At 43.2% G+C, this 16,945-nt stretch overlaps 1 protein-coding gene across 1 annotated transcript; it reads right to left on the bottom strand.

Moving 5' to 3' along the window:
* Positions 1–5,345: 5,345 nt before the first annotated feature.
* On the bottom strand, positions 5,346–16,538 carry VPS18 (VPS18 core subunit of CORVET and HOPS complexes). The gene is made up of 5 exons (NM_001199655.2): positions 16,381–16,538; positions 12,273–12,414; positions 12,000–12,091; positions 9,591–11,461; positions 5,346–8,878 (listed from the first exon to the last, which is right to left on the bottom strand). The coding sequence occupies exons 1-5, from the start codon at positions 16,469–16,471 to the stop codon at positions 8,150–8,152; spliced, it is 2,925 nt and encodes a 974-aa protein (NP_001186584.2). The 5' UTR covers positions 16,472–16,538; the 3' UTR covers positions 5,346–8,149.
* Positions 16,539–16,945: the final 407 nt, after the last annotated feature.

Genomic DNA, 16,945 nt, shown 5'->3' with positions numbered 1-16,945 from the left:
AGCCATTCTATAACACCTGCTCTTCTACCAATCCATATAGACAGAGAGAACAATTTCAACTGGAAAGATTGTCAGCATTTAGCTGTGTCTTATCACATGATAACAGTTCTCAGGATTTCAAGATGTTCCGGTTCAACAGTGATACAATAAATGGACAAGCCTTAGTCATCTGCCAGAATAGATGGAAGGAGGCAAAAGAGGCAAATATTTATTTTTCAACTATGCCCCTTGTGTGCCACTGCTGTGTGCTACCCTCCTGCTTGTACTTGCCCCAGCAGCTGGTTAGGTGCATACACAACATCCATTGCTCAGACACCACCCTGGGAGTGTCACATCCATTGCAACACGGAAGGAACAACAAATTCTGGTAGTAAGAAAGTGGCCCAAAGAAAAGAAGGAAGTAGAAATCCCTATAAATATCCAAATGCTGCCAGTGCCCACACATGCTGGGCTAGGATCCAAAGTGACTGTGCTGGGGTGATAAGAACTATATTAAGCACCTGAACATGGGAGAGGAGCACCAACACCCAAACTAAGATGTTAATGAGGCTATGACAGAAAAACAACATCCTACAGCAATCCAATACCAAGGCTGCCGTGACTAAAAAGTGAAACTTTATTATGCAGAGCAACTAAAAGGAGGGAGGGCTGCCAAAGTAAGCTAATATTAAATACATATTCCCAAGATATAAAGATCTTATTCTCTTACTTCTATTGAAGGAAAGGGGTGCCTTGTTATATATTGAATTACACATTATGGCAGAGAGTAACATCTCCACTTCGTCAAATCCAACAACTTTTTCTTTTTACTTTTCCAATATAAATTCAGCATTCCAAGGATGTTGTGCAGGCTCTGTGTAATGGATGCAGCCTACAACATGCTGGTTCGCTTGCCACAGAGAGCAGGGATTCGCGTGCAATAACCTTGTAGATTACCTATCTGAAATGCCATCAAAAACCAAGAATTCTGTATATATTAGAAACCCGCTTTTATGCCTTAAAAATGTCAGGGAGTTAAGAGAAACAGAGCTGGTAAAGAGACAGTCTTGGCATGCTGCTTTTTCGTGCATGCATTGTCTGTAATTTGTTTTGGGGTGGGGATTTGTGTAGCTCCATCTGGAAAGGGGGAAGCAGAACTCAGTCCCTCCTGTATAAGATCAGATAGCTGTTTGTCAATGGAAGGATTACTTTCTCCGGCCATCTTGAGCCTCCCATACTCATTAAATGGTATTAGTCAGAAAGACGGGGTAATGGTGAAAAGCCAAATCCTTTCTGGCTGTCATTTGTGGTACTGGAAATGGACTGAGATTTTAGTATTAAACTTCATTTAAATGTCCATCCTATTACTGCCCTGCTTCGCACCGAGCAGCCACGTGGGGCAAGAGAGAAGTGGCATTCAAAGACATGATGCTTAATTGTCCTGCTGACACCTTAACAGTTAGGCAGTAACTACTACCCTGGCACAGTTTTGACCCGTCTTGCATGTTTCATCCTTCAGAAGCCTGAAAGCCAGCAGGGCTCTGGTTACCCTCTCAGTGCAACTCCCTTCCTTTGTTTTTCAACCTGCACGTCAGGGAGTTTTTACAGTCCACCTCGTGTTAACCCATCCCGTATTTATGCCAGAATCAAGAAGTTCTTTGCTAGAGCAGCGAGCAGAGGTGAAGCAAGTGAGCTGGAGAAAGAGGTGGCTGCTGAGCTAGTGCCTGCCCCAGTGATGGAAGAATGAATAAAAAACACACGTCAGGCATTGAGAAGAAATGGCTCTGCCATTGCTGCTGATTGGGGGCCTCATAAGAAGGCAGTCAGATCTAGAAGCATTCTAACTTCTGAAGAACAACATTGGAAGGAAGCACTTTGAACTTCTGCCCAAAGCCCTACCTACAAATTGTTTTTGACTTAGGGAGAACATCCAGAAAGCTTGTTCTGGCCTGGCATTATGCACATGTGCTGAAGGAAGTCTGACAGTAATACCTGTGTTGTGCGCAGAAATTCTTCCCTCTTCCTCATTTCACCTTAAGTTCAGCATGAACTTCCCAAGTGGTTGGTTTTCTTAGCAGCACAACCCAGGCAGGACAAGATGCCTGGCAGGCAAATAATCCACACCTTTACTTTTGGCTCAGGTGCCACTGTATCAACTAAGCGACTCCCTGTAACTCTGAGCTGCTGAAACATAATACTGAATTCCCTTAATTCCATGGATTTACCGCCTTCCAGGTCCCTCCCTCCATAAGTATACATGGGGCACTGTCATCATGTTAGAGAAGTCTGAGATGAAAGAAAAGTTACTTTACAGTTTATGCTTACTTTCTTGCTAAGAATTTTTAACAGAGTGAAAACAAACTCTGCTTATTATGGAATAGGTTTCTGAATTTCCCACTTTCATTAGATATTTCCTGTGATACTACCTTTTTTTTTGTTGTTGTTGTTTTAGCTTTGGAATCCCTACTGCTGCAAGTCCTTCAAGTACGTACACAGCATTACCATAAACCGCCTTCCAGAGGGACACAGCAAAAAGATGTCACAGTTCCAGTCACTGCAGTCTCATAAACCGGGAAAGCAGGCAAGGGTTTGAAACAGACTGTAGAACATAAGGAAGTGCTTTTCTCCCAAAAAGGGCTGCTCAGCAGAATGTACCACCGCAACACAAATGCAGATGTCACTCTGAGACAAGTCATGCTGTGTCACACAGGCAAGTATTAAACAAAGAATTGGGACACAGAGGAGAGTAAGCCTTGACTACCAGTTTCCTCCTCGCCCAGTAACCTTCTGTGCGGTCTTCCCAAACAGCATGAGCTGTTAGTGGCCCTATTATCAAGGATGGCAACATACTGTTCAGCTATGCTTGGGAGGATTATTTTATTTTACCAACAGGCCAGCTATACATATTAATGCAGAGCTGAATGATAGCCAGTATGGGGAAAACTAGAATACTTTGCTAGGACTGTGTTAATTAGCCAAACACCAACAAATTCTGACTACCTGTATCTTCATAGGCTTTTGCTGTCTCTTACCAGAATTGTTCATATGAATGAGAAACAGTAGCCATCAAAAAACAGCAGCTTCTAGTAACCGTCACAACCTGGTCTGTATGGAGAAGTCCTAAAAAACGAATACAGCAACCATCACATTCCTCTTTGTAACATTCCTAATTAACCCAAAGGTAGTGGCCCAATGGACACACACCTCTGTGTGAAGAGGGACAAAGGTGGAACATTAGAGATTGAAAAATGTTAGATCTACTCTCAAAGAAAACCCCTCTGTGCACCTTGTGTGCCATAAAAGAAGAAACCAAACCAACAAAAAAACCTATGGGTAAGAAAAGGTTTTTGATCCCAGTTCTGTAGCAAACATGTATTTATTAGAAAATCTATTCCGTATGTACATGCAGAGATGAAAAAAGACTGTTCAGTAACTAATTGGAAAACAGAGACGTCTGCTTAAGCAGAGTCCAACAGCCATCAAGCTCAGGTTGTGATCCAAAGAGCAAGCCCCATGTCAAGTGACTGGCACTTAGACTTCAATTGCACAAAGTGGAGAATACCTGCTTTTGGATACCAAACCATTTGTCAATCTTTTTCACATTAGCTGCTACCTACAAAGAACAATTCAGTGTAACACAAAAAATGAGGAGTAGTCTGTGACTCACATTCTCCTGGGCATTTTCATTGCAGATGCCTCCACTGGTACTGTTCTATTATAAATAAAGCAAACAAACTGTTTAACAAACAAAAGGCTGTAGCAAATCCTCTTTAGGAGGAAGAGGATTTGATAGTCAGGATTTCTAGTCGGCTAGATGTACAATTTTAGAGTGCTCCTGTACCTTCTTTGTTCCTAAGCAACCAATGTTATCCAAACAAGCTTTCTCGAGCACCTCGAGGCATCACAAAGAAACACTCAGCTCAGTCCTTCTTTCTCTCCATCCCAACCAGTTTCAACTGGTAGATCTAAAATCTGTTTAATCTCTTCCCCCCTTCCTCCACCTGAAAGCATCTGCAGGTCAGTTTGCTTGAGGGGGGAATATTATGTCTCCAACATCGCAATAAGGGCACAAACCTCAACTCCTAGAAGGCTTCTGAGGGTATGAAGTCTACATGGGGCACAATCAGAGACCTAAACTCAGTGCAAATAAAAAGTATTCCTGTAATATTTTCTTTTAAAGTCCCAAGCTCTACAAATTTACTAAAATGTTGATGCTCCTATTCAAAAGAAAACAAGCCTTCTCTTCAGGACCTCAGAATGAAAATTACAGATCCAGTAATTCCCACAGTTCCAATCAGAAGATTTCTCTGACGTCAGACAAATGTACAAAGCTTAACCAAACCGTATCTCTATTCCCTCCAATTTCCAGGACATTCTTCCCACCTTGGTGTACAAGAGGTGGACCAGAAGATTCTAGCCAGCGTCTCCCTGCTTTGAGGATGCTGTAAGGGTCTGTCACAAGCACCAGACTTACCGCAGTGAATTGCATGGTTCTCCATCTATTCTGAAGAAAAAGATTGAGTCCAACTGAAAAAAAAAAGCCATTAGAACAAAAGCCCTAAATCCATAAGCCCTGCATATTTCAAACCTCAAATTTCAGAAAGGAAGAAGCCCATTTGCAGCCTGTCTTCCTACAGATTAGTACAGGATTGTTGAATTAAGTGATACAAGGACCTAACGGAAAGGTTTCCCATTAACTCCCACTAGAAATAAGTATTTGCATTCATAAACAGTCTATACACTGACAGTGGCAGGGCATTATACTTAATTTGAACTTGCCTTTCAAAGAACTGAATGTTAACAGATGATTTCTGAATAACTTGACATCTAATTCTGATGGCATACAGGATGTTCCTGCTCCTCCATTGAGATGATGACCCCGTAATTCAGAGACAGAAACAAACACGAACATCTCTGGTCACACTGCTCAGTGTCTCACTCACACTGTAACACACCCAGCTCTACTGGTGCTTTTAACAGATACCATATGTAAACTCTAGCAATGAAGGAGCTGCCTCACATTTACTGCTACCATCTCTGCCGCTAGGACAAGTAGCAGAGGTAATGGCCAGATCCAAGGCCACCAGGTGCCACTTCAAGAGACAAAGTGAGATAGCCTCTGGAGGAACTTACACTGGAATGCAATTAAACAAGAGTATTAAAAACATCATTTAACTGAGTAAAAAAGCTAAGACTAAGAATCTGAAAGATTTCCTCACTGTTGTGTAATATACTTTTCAAGCTCTAGCTTGTCTGCAGCAAGCCTAAGCACTTAAATGGACAGCAATGACATCTAGTGGCTCCCTGAGAACCTGCCTTACTATATTTCCAGCCCAGTCACTTATTTTTAGTAATGAGACAGCCCACACAGCTCCCAGAATTTTATTGATGTGCTTCTGATGTGATAGGCCAACAGCAAGTGCATCTGAAATTCTCCACAAGTTCTCCCATAATACACATTCACTGCTGTCTCCTATGACTTGCAGCATTTCCCCAGTCACTTGCTTGCTGCTGAGGTGAGATAACAGGCACGTTTGCTATAGCTGTGCAGATAAGGCCTAAATTTCTTCATCATAAATCTATCTACAGATGTTTATTCACGTTAAACAGGGCTTGGGATCCCATCCACCCTTTTAGTTATGCTCTCCTCTACCTGCATTAAATGAAATGGCAGAGATTGCTTACACAGACAAGGATAAGGCTCAAAAACACGTCATTTGTAACAGCCAGTATACAGTTCATTCACAGTTGAACAAAAATAAATAAATACAAAGGACTTCAAAAACCGTAACTGTGCTGAAATTACAAAGAGAAGATAAAAACACCGTTCTGAAAGCACAGAGGAAGAGATCTTGCAGACTGGATTTATTGGAGTACAGTAAACAGTTTGCTTCCATCTGCCCTTCCCAAAAAAACACCTCATTTTCAGGGAGTGGTATTGCAAAGTTGCCACAAAGCACAGGTGAGAATTTACCAAAACTCTTGAAGTATGTGACAATGTAAGGAAAGCTCAGAAGGTATCTTTATATAGCTTCTTACACTACTGACACTGGTCATTTAACCACTGCTGGAGTCTCTTCAGGTGGTATAACAATTTCCACAGCCTCAACAGCAAATAACTTAGAAGATTTTCAGTAAACAGCGGTGAGGAAGAATTACATTTGTGGTATACTTATCTACTGCACAAGCCTAGAGCCCTCACAGAACACAGCATACTGGCCATTAAAAATAATGTAGTTTTAGTATTGTTAACTGACGTGTATGAATATCTAAGACCGACATCATTGGGTTTTTGAGGTACTTTCCCCTACTAACCCACCTCAGGCAGAGACTTGTGAGTTTTAATTCCACAGACCAGATCCCCCTGGTCTGTGAGCAAAAAAATATTATTCCTCGTCAGACAAAAACAAACATTTACCTAACACTGTAACAAATCTGCTGCACTAATAGGGAAGGAATGTAAGGCTAATACTTTTAATATACCAGGAAAGCATGCTGTAACACCAAAAAGTAAAGAGACAGAACAAATATTAAGAATGTCCCAAAGAAAATGAGTAACTTTAAATTACTCTCTCCACCAGAATAAGCTACTACTGATGTTTCTATGAGAAGGCAGAAAAATAGCCATCTCAGGTCTTCCCACCTCAGCTCTGCTTTTTATTACTTACTCTGCACAGACAAAATTCACTCATTACAGGCTGAAGCTCCCAGCAGCAAATGTACCAATGGTCTTCTGAAGCTATGAATGGTTATCAAAATTCTTAAGTCAGCTCCTTGAGAAAACCAATCTATATTCCCTTGTAATGAAGCACGAGACCTAATTCTACAATCCTATGAACAGCATAAGGTACCTGCAGATTGAGGCAAGTGCTCAAGACAAGCACAGGCTTGTGAAAGAACAGAAGAGCTTTTCAGAGGACAATATTATTGCTTGACTTACAAGAGTCATCACTTTTAACTTGGATCAATTCTGCTAATTTTGCAATTCAGCCACAACCAGCAGAACTTCATTAAAACTTTAGTTTCTTCAGTAGGAAAACAAGGAACCCAGGCTAAGTGCTGGAGATTTTTTTTTGTTCCCTTGCCCACAATTCTGGGAAGAATTTTCCAAATTAGAGCAACAGACAGAAACACTGACTTGCAGCCATTCCCAGAAAGCATCAAATACTGCCAAGAGGGCAGAAGACTGCTGGTTACCCAGCACTGGCTTTAAAAAGGAAAGCAAATTTTTCACCAGCTAAGAGTTTTCTGTAGTCTGTCCTTGAGGAAATCTATGACTGCATCTCTATTCCAGTGCTCAAGGGCAGCCTGAAGAGGACCAGAGCACAGCAATACAACTGGGCAGTGCTCCTACTTGTCTGGAACACTGGTTTGGGGTGGAGATGAAAACAAGACCCCCTATACAAAGGAAGTCAAAGTGGAAGTGGGATGAAGGTGTAAACAGACTAAGAAGCACTATCAGAAAAAGTGTAAAGCCCCCAGAGAAAATTAAAATGCATGGACTTGACCACAGAGCTTGTGAGAAAGAGAAATGCAGTCAAATGACTTAACTGTACGCTGAGACATCTGCTTTAAAATTATACACACTCTTATACTACGTTGTGCAGAAACATGTATTTGTGTAGCACAATGTTTACAAAATACATACGCAAGAGCACTTCTCCTTTCATGTTCTCTCAGCATATGTGGCTATAGACTCAGCAAAAAAAGGAAACCAAAGGCAATTCTAGCATTGGAAGTGATGAATGAAGACTACACTGTTAAGTGTTCCTCACTGCCTTCAATTTAAGTGCATCTTCACCAAAAAACAGATACCACACAACAGGGAAGAGAAAACAAAGGCTGTCCCCAATTCCTTCTGGGCAACAAGGCACTCCATTAGTTTCACACTGAGAACCTCAAAACTGCAAACAGCAAACATCTGCTAAAACAAAAATCCAGTAGATTAGCTCTAATTAGTTTTTGAGTTCTTAGACAGCAATAGCTATATCTGCACTTTTTTGAAGATTAGTTCACTATAATCCTGATGACAAGATTCCATTACTCTTTCCATAAGAGTTCCACAGAAGCCACTCTGTTCCCATTTTCGGAGATTTTACTTCCACCACAGAAGCTTTACAAGTTGTGAGCAAAACCTCTCTGGTATAATGACAGTTGCAGATTTGGAGAACTACAGCCAGCTCTGCATCTCCTCTTCGTACTTCTGAGGATCAATAAAAGGTTTGTCAATGGACCGGATCATCAGCTCACCACAGTACACGCATTCAGCTGCCACAATATCATCAATGTCAGCTTTGATCTGTTCCCGGCTCTGCTGCCCCTTCCCCAGACTAGCAGTATCTGCATCCTTGGGACGATGGTGGCCCTTGGAAGGCTGACTGGTAGCTGCCAACTTCTTCTGAAGATCTTCTAGCTTTGCCTGCTTATAGGCAGGAAGGTTTGGAAAAACTGCTTGGAGAAGACAGTCATAATGAAACATGTGACCACAAAGGAAAAGGTAAAATGGGCGGTTTAGAAGAGGAAAGTCACAAGCAGCACATTTTTCCTGAGGTTCAACAGAGCCGTATTTATTTCTCATTTCCTGGATGTCCTCTCGGATTCTCTTGGCACTCTGCGTGGCTTCCTCCATCTCCCTTTTCAGCTCCTCAATGTGCTTGTTGTAGTCCTCCAGGGAATTACAGATAGCCTCCTTGAAATGGTCAATAGTGACAAAGTCTGGAAAGAATGGCAGGACATCTTCAATCTTCAGCAGGGCACAGCTGGAGAGGCAGGCCATTGCCTTCTTGACATCCTTCTCTTCCTGAACAACATGGCGAGCAATCTTCAACCAGAGCTTCTTCCGGAGTTCCTCATCATCTTCAGGGAGATCTGCACAGGACTTGGCAAGATCAACATCCACCTAGAAGGTGAACAGACAAGGAAATTGAGCTAAGCTTTCTTCTCTGTTTATCTACCATTCAACGTCTCCATTATAGGAGGTATTTACAAAAAAAACCTATTGCTATTTCATTGCCTACGGCTGCACTACTGGCCTGCTGCTTATTTACATGTCACACATCTTCTCTCCACTCAACCAGTATTCCTCCAGCTGGAAGATTTGCTTGCTACCCAGCAGAGAAAAAAGCCCAGAACTACAATAAGGGTAGATCTATGTTACACTGTCTTTGCTGGCCACACGTTTCAATGAAGATATAGCAACATCTCCGGAGTGAACTCAAACACCCCCCTGAAGGTCAGACTAAGCTAACAAAGGCATTCCTCTGATCATTACTACAGCTAGGAATAGGAAGTTAATAGAATCCTGAAGAGTAGCTTTGCATGCCCTTATATATAAAGCAGAGACTTTATTTTCTGTTAGAGACTAGAATATGACCTGTCTTAACCCTTGTTTGTATCTCTCATGTCCCTACTCTCAATTGCAAGTTGTTAAAGATGTCTACTTAAAACAATTGTAAAAGCTCAGAAGTAAGTTAAAAGTCTTTCCTCCTATACTTATCTGCACAGCTCCAATACTGATGAGCGTTCACTTCTTCTCAATGTTTGATTATTCAAGATAATTTGAAGTAGCTACGTTCCCATATCTCACAGCATGCATGCACAGACACACGTACCTGTAGTGCAAGATCCACAGCTTCCTCATATAATTCCATCACTTTGTAAATATGGACACACGCATGATGGTGCCCATGCTCTGCACATAGGCGCAGTGCATACTTCAGGTCATAGTGGATCCTGTTTGGGTTGGTTCCTGCTTGTTCCAGGTATGATAGCAATGAATCTGGCCGACACAAAGCATAGAGAGATAGCAGGTAGTTATGAATAGCTTGCTGGGTTTCCTCCAACTGATACACACAGAACTCCATGTATCTAATGGCTTCATTGATCTGCTGAGTGCTGGCACTCTGGCTATAGTTAACAAGGGCTGGAATAAGGTTCCTGGCATCCAGTCTGGAGCCCATAGAAATCCAAGCATCAACTACTTTCTTGGGAATATGCTGGATGAGGACTGGAGAGAACTTGTAGAACAGTTTCTCATCTCTGTGCCTGGACAGCACGTTTAGAGCTTCATCGTACTCATCATGCTGGCAATGATGAGCTACTACTCGCTCATAGTCCTGCATGATGACTGCAAAATAGACCATGTGTTCTGTGTCCCCATGGCTCGCCAAGAGCTCATAAATAGATGCCCGGTTATTAAACAGACAGTCTTTGTTCTTAGGGCTGCTCAGGAAGGTGCGAAACTTCTCCCGGGTATCCAAATAGAGATTTCGCTGCGAGGGATCTCCTTCCAGTATACCTAGCCAGTTCAGGTACAGCTCTGTTAGCCACGTGGTCAGCAGAGTGGTCTGTGTCTTCTCAGAATGCTTTAGGTTATTTAACTTCTTAATTAGAAACTCCATCAGGGCCTCTTCTTGCTTGGCTTCAATGAACTTAAGGGCAATTTCCTCAAAATAATTCTGGGTCAGCGCATAACACTTGGCACTGTCTAGATACCTCTTGTTTTGGAAGCAGTGTTCTGCCTCTTTTGCCAGCACAATATCTAGGCACTCTGGACGGTCTTTACAATATTCTTTGGCTAAATCAAATTTGTTCATATTCATATACATCTTCCACACATCTCTAGATTCCCGCTGGACGTGATAGCGGAACACGACTTTCTCAGTGTGGATCCAGATCTGCTGGACCATAGGATCCTTGATCATGCGCGTCAATGTGCCAAATTTCTCCAAGAACAGATCTTGAAAAACAACCTGCTCATTCAGCGTGCACACAGCCATCACCCGATCAGGCAGCAGCAACAGAAAGTGGAACTGGGTGAGCACAATGGATATTGGCTTGTTCACAGTTACGTCAATATCAGAAGGATAAACCCAGACCCGTTCATCACTCAAAATTGAGTCAGGACGGCTATAATCCAGTGTCCCATATAAGACACCATTTCCCATCATCCAGGCAAAGGAGCGTGGGTTGGAGCGCAGTTTTGGAGTATAAAAGGCTATCTCACTGAATCCAAAGCTGGCTGGAAACTCCCTGAAGCTGGGCAAGTGGTCAGCGTGCATAGCAAATATGGAGCCGAAGCCTTGCTGCTCTGTACCTTCAGGCACTTTGCCGACAAACTGGAAAAGTCTCTTTCGAGTGGTTGCTATAATAAAAAATTTCCCTTCTATCCCTCGTTCAATCTCCAAGCAGCAGACAGGGGCAGATCCCGATTCCTCCTCCAGAGTGTAGACCAGTCGGAAGTACTGGTCAGGATTAGTGCTGAAGAGGCTTCCCTCGCTGACAGATATTTCAGCTTCGTAGATTTGCCCCTGGGCTGTTCCCACCAGGATAGGCCCAGTGTTGGTCTCTGTACCAAGAAATTTGTTCCAGCCCACACTTTCAATCAAGTGGCCTTTCCAGCGGGAGAGCGCTCGTACTTTCTGAACACTTCTATTCAGGTAAAGGCATTCACTGGTGTTCAGAGCGATCAGGAGATGAGAGCCTACAAAAGGAGAGGGGCACAAGGAGAGAACAGATTTACATTGTGCCTAAGCAAGCCAAATTCCTGAGACTTCTCAGCCTTCCATTAGATAAGCACTAGTATCAACATACTTAATCCAGGAATTTTCCCCCCATTCATGAAAATGTGGGGTATTTCCATAATGGATCAGAACAGCAGTCCATACGCTGTGAACTAAAATTTCAGTGGAAAGGTATTCTTCCAGTTTAGTAACTGTTCTAAGGACAAACGTTTCCCAGAGTTCTCTCCTATCCCTGGCAGCTTGTGATACTTACGAAAATCACTTTTCAAGCTTGTGCTTTGTTAGTTTTTTCAATCAGCCAAGGCTACGATGAGCTGCAGACGTTTTACAGTTCATTTAAAAAAATTCCTATGTGTACACACACAGCACAAAGCAACCACAAGGAATTCCATGAGAACCACCTGTCTGCCGTAATCACAGAAACCATACTTGGTATGCACGTTCAATTGCCTCTGCTGCCAGCCATCACCTGTAAATATACACAGCCCATTACCTCACCTGTGTGGTCCAAAAACATCTTGTAGACTTTGGCTTCATCTTTGCGTCCCAATTCTACTTGATTAGGTTCATCTGGCTTCCCAAGATCAATCCTGCAAAGACAAAACATAAATGCATGCTGCCAATCAAAGTTCACATGAGCTTAATTTCTTGTTGTTCTCAATATATGCAGGTTCACGGCTTACCATTTTTCTAATTAACAGTTCTCTAGCAACTTAAAAAAAAAAAAGAAGATGAAAACAAGCAATAATTTCAGGTCACCAACAGCATTACCTGAGAAGGGTGTCTTTGCCAAGGCTCATACAGAGCTGGTTAGAGGAGACCACCAAGCTGTTAATTTTCTCTGGAGGAGTAAAATCAATCCTTTGCTTGTTAAATATTGGTGTTTCCTTCTCCAGTCGTGCATTCACATATCCTGGAGAAAAAAAAAAAACAAACATATGAGTACTTAAGACCAAAAAAACAAAACCAAAAAAAACCCCATGACAGCTCACATCAGACTCTAGCCTAGAAAAACAGCGTGACCATTGCCTGCTCTGGGTTTTACTGTAAAGGGAGTTTGCTCCATAGAACATCAACACTGAGAGCAGCTCTCACACAGATATGTAACTAGAAAGTAGTAATACGCTCCACTGTCTTGTCACAGAACTGCAAGCTCATCACAGAGAATTCCAGCCCAGACATAAACTGCTTGATGAGTCAAAACATATTCAGACTGTTTACTTTTTCAAACCAAATCCTACAATACAGCCAGGTTAACCTGGTTTTCCAAAGGATCTGAGGACCATATCCAAATTCTAAGAAGTGCTTGATGAAGTTAAGGTTAGAGTTGAGGGTTGAAGTTTGCTCAGACATGGCCATGTTGCAGGATACACATTGCATTTTCAGCCTAATGAAGCAAAACTTCCAAATCAATGAACTGAAATTAGGAATACAACCAGCACAAGTTAACCTGTGCAACTGATTAAGAATTCAGCTAGTCAGCTGAGTCCCAGCCAGCTTTGGAAACATGATGTCCAGAGTGAGGCATGTTGAGGAATTACTTACGGGTGAGATCTGGATGGAAAAGGCAGAGATTGGAAAAGGTCTGACCAGAGAAAACTGACGTACTTGTGGAGAAATATGTTAAAGATAAATTATTAAATAAACAACTCAGAAACCTACTGTTTAAAAAAAAACTCTTATGGTCTTCAGTGCAGATGGGCAAGAACGGCTCCTTTGACTACAACAAAGGCAAAGGCTTAGCCATAGGAATAGCAGGTAACAAACACAATGTTTGAAGACAGGTGTACTGTAACAAGGGGGTACAGAGAAGTCGTACAACAGATTTAATCTTCATTGAAGACTAATAGACCTCCGAACCCAAAAATATGGGACTTGTCCTTCTTCAGAAATAGAATGACATGGCCTGTGCAAATGCTCTTTATGAGCCTCCTACCATGAAGTGAAACACTAAAAAGGATCTCAGATATGGCAGTGAACTGTAAAATATGAAGGCGTTCATACAAAACATAAGCCAAGTGATGATAATCATCGCAGAATCCTGGAACACCTGTACATTCACAAACAGATCTTATCACAAAGTTGCATCCATCTGTCCCTTGAGACAAGTTTTCCCACCGACTGCGTTTCCCATACGCACAAAGCCTTACATAACCCTCCGACAAAGAAAACAGCACAGGATCTGTCTGACCACACTACCTCAAGCTAGAAAGTCAGACAGACTTGATATATTGAGGTTAACTCATCTGCTTTGCTCTGTGAGCAAGCGAAGGATTTCTAAAGCAAGCAGATCCACACAGCAGTTAGTTTGAACAGGAAGATTAGAAGAAAAGGGGAAGTAAAAAAGAGCTATGCCAAGTTAAAGCCATTCATGGCCAAATTAGCTACCCAGCAAGATGCAAGCAGAGAAAATAAACCTGAGTTTGAGGAATTCAAGTAGAGTTTGAGAACTCCCAGGGGAAACGGACTTCTTTCATTCCGAAGAGAACGTGCCCAATAAACTCTAGACTAGGACAAAGAGCACTTCTCTAAAGCATATTCAATACTCGTAGACTCACCCAAATTACCCTGAAAGCCTTTAATTTCAGCCTTGTTGCTACTGAAAAGGTCAGCATAGTAGTGGAAAGCCACCTGCTAACATCATGATTCCTTTCACTGCCTATTCTGCCAATGGCTTCTCCTCACCTCTGCCTCGATACCAGGCCAGCTGTGGGATCTTTAAGGGCTTCTTGTTTTAAATGCAAGATACATATGCAGGAACAAAGCAACCACAATTCAAGTAAGCAGCCTTTTGCTCAGCACAGATTTTCCTACACACTGATCCTTGCTTCATCATCACCCAATTACACAAATGTGCATTCCTCTATTTTCAGCCAAATAAAAGTAAAACATACGTTTTTCAATTCAGATTAAGGAGCTGCAATGTCGTGGCTTAAACTTGTCATTATGAATGCACTGTTTTTAAGGCTATATCCATTACAGGGATAACAACCACAGCATCATCATCACCAATGTAATAATTTTAACTAGTGTCCAAAACAGGACAAAGATGCACTTCTCCAGCTTACAGTTCTCTATATGGAGGAAATATCTGTTGTGTAACATACATTCCATTCAGAAGGTCCCCTTCCTCCGTCCTGACCCCAGCATCCCTTTTGTGTTCAGGTGAAATCCTACTGCTGTATTTCCCATCCTGACTTGCATTTTTCCTAAGAACTTTGAATCTATTCAAAGATTTAAGTTCACCAACATCAGTCATGTCTATCAGATCAAAGTAGCTCTTTCCACGCTGAAACTGGAATACCTGAAGTTTACACCGCAGCTGTACTTGAGGTCTGCAACCAAATGTACAACTTTGAGAAACAGTACCTGTTCCCAAGCACTGGGAACAACTAACTGAAACAAGGGAATCAATTTTAAGTTCTTCCAAGATTTCTAACCTAATCTGAAGGACTGCTTTGAGAAGTTAACTATTTACGTACACTTCTTCCAAAGTCATTTAACATAAACTTCAGCTTGCCCACAGCTTCTACCAGTCCACATTTTGTTCCGAATCAGCACAGTAGTCTGATTTAAGAATGACTAAAATCCTTATTGGACTGCACTTTTGCAATTTAGCAGTTTCCAAAACTTCCTTTGCCAAAATCATTTGTCAACAAGCAGGCAGATTTCTCAACTGTGAGACAGCCATGACTGAAGAGAGTGTTGCAGCAGTCAAGAAGAAAAGCTGAATCCTTGGAAATGTTGCTCATCCCAGCACTGTTTTGCTTAACACCTTTTGAGGACACTCATTCTTCATGTAATATCACAGAGCAAAGTAATTTAATGCATGTTAAAATAAACAGGAGGAACATACCTACTTAAGCGCGTAACCTCAGAGTAATTCTATCTGTGCATTTACTCTCTATGGTATAAAGGGCATGGCAATTTATCAATTCTCAACACATATACAAACCTTATGACTCAGTTTCCCCAAAAGCTAACAGTGGGCTACACTGTATGAGGAAAAGGCTGGAAAGAATGTGCCGTTGTGTTTGTAAACATATACCTCTCATATGCCAGTGCTGCACAGCAGCTGGTACCACAGTGACAATACCAGGTAGAACAGAATCCTCCCACAACCAACATTTCTCACTCAGTACTCAGTGTGACATTGTGTGGTGGCATCTGATGGAGAACTGTTATTGAACCTAATGAGCTCACCTCAACTCTATCAAGAAAAATACTTGCCATTTGCATGCCTTTTTGCATATGGAAGAAATAACCCACTGGTCATCACATCTTTACATTGGGTGTACACCCTCTCAAAGAGCGCCCAACCAGAATACCGGGGCTGTAACAGCAAGGTTCCTCGATGAGGACCAAAATGAAAGCAGAACGATCTCTGACAGCTACCACAGCCTTGAACCGAGCAGTGCTGAGGAGTGGTTATGATTCACGACTACAAAGGCATGGCACCCCACACACACGTGTTTTTACCACACACTGCTTCCTGGCACACGTGGGTACAGCCTTACAAAGCCCTCCCACAGACACGCAGCCCCCAAGTTTTGCTGAGACTACACGGATCACTCTCGAGCTCCGTGAGAAAGCCAGCATCCCCTGGGCTGAAACATTTCCTACAGCAAGTGACAGAAGGGGCAGGCGAATGCTGCAGCACAAAGTTAGCAACATATCTGAAAGCACATTCACTGAAAGCACTCCCACAGCCTGCCGAGCCTTACTCCCTGCCCCAGCCCGCCACCTCGCCTCCCCTCTCCCTGCCATAGCACCCCGCACAGCACAGGGTGGGAGCAGGCCTCCGGCCCCCCGCTCCTCAGCCGGGGCTGGGGCCTGCCCGTCACCCGGGGAGGAGGCTAGGGGCGCTGCCAGCGCTTACCGGAGTGCGGGATGCCCACGCTGGCGCGGCTTTGCTGCACGGAGGCGGAACGATACAGGGAGTCCTCGTACTCGTCCAGAATGGAAGCCATGGCGCCCAACCGCTGCCGGCACCCCAACCCCGCGCCTGCCGCTTCCGCCAACGCTCACCTGACCCGCGTCACGTGACCGCAAGGTGCCGCACTGCGCCTGCTCCGCGACCGGGGGCTCCGCCCTCCCCGGGGCGCGAGGTGGTGGCTGCCGTGAGGGGCGGGGCGTTGCTGCCGCAAGATGGCGGCCGGCGCTTCGTTACTGCGGCTAATAAGTTTGTGCCTGGGGCTGGGAGTTGTTTGCAGGCTGCGTACTTCGTAAATCACTACGTGAACGTCCCAACCCACTTTACTTCAGCTGCAAATCCACGTAATGGCTGCAGCCAGCAGCTGGCTGTGTATAAGTGCTGCTCTACAGACACCGTGTGACAGCAAAGCGTGTGGTGGGGCTGTCCCTGTGTTGGGCTGGATTTGCGAGTTTATCGCAACTTTCAGGTGAAGCACATGAGGCCCACATTCTGTGTTACTGAATAACGC

The sequence above is a fragment of the Gallus gallus genome, chromosome 5, assembly GCF_016699485.2.
Source record: "Gallus gallus isolate bGalGal1 chromosome 5, bGalGal1.mat.broiler.GRCg7b, whole genome shotgun sequence".
Taxonomy (NCBI): Eukaryota; Metazoa; Chordata; class Aves; order Galliformes; family Phasianidae; genus Gallus; species Gallus gallus.
The sequence above is the reverse complement of the archived record's forward strand: the minus strand, read 5'-3'. Positions and strand labels throughout refer to the sequence as shown.

Excerpts from the sequence above, each read along its gene's own strand:
- VPS18 (NM_001199655.2), bottom strand. The coding sequence starts at position 16,471 with ATGGCTTCCATTCTGGACGAGTACGAGGACTCCCTGTATCGTTCCGCC. Across the intron at positions 11,462-11,999 it reads GATGTTTTTGGACCACACAG|GCTCTCATCTCCTGATCGCT; the intron begins GTGAGGTAATGG and ends CTCCTTTTGTAG. Across the intron at positions 8,879-9,590 it reads CTGTGGATCTTGCACTACAG|GTGGATGTTGATCTTGCCAA; the intron begins GTACGTGTGTCT and ends TTCACCTTCTAG.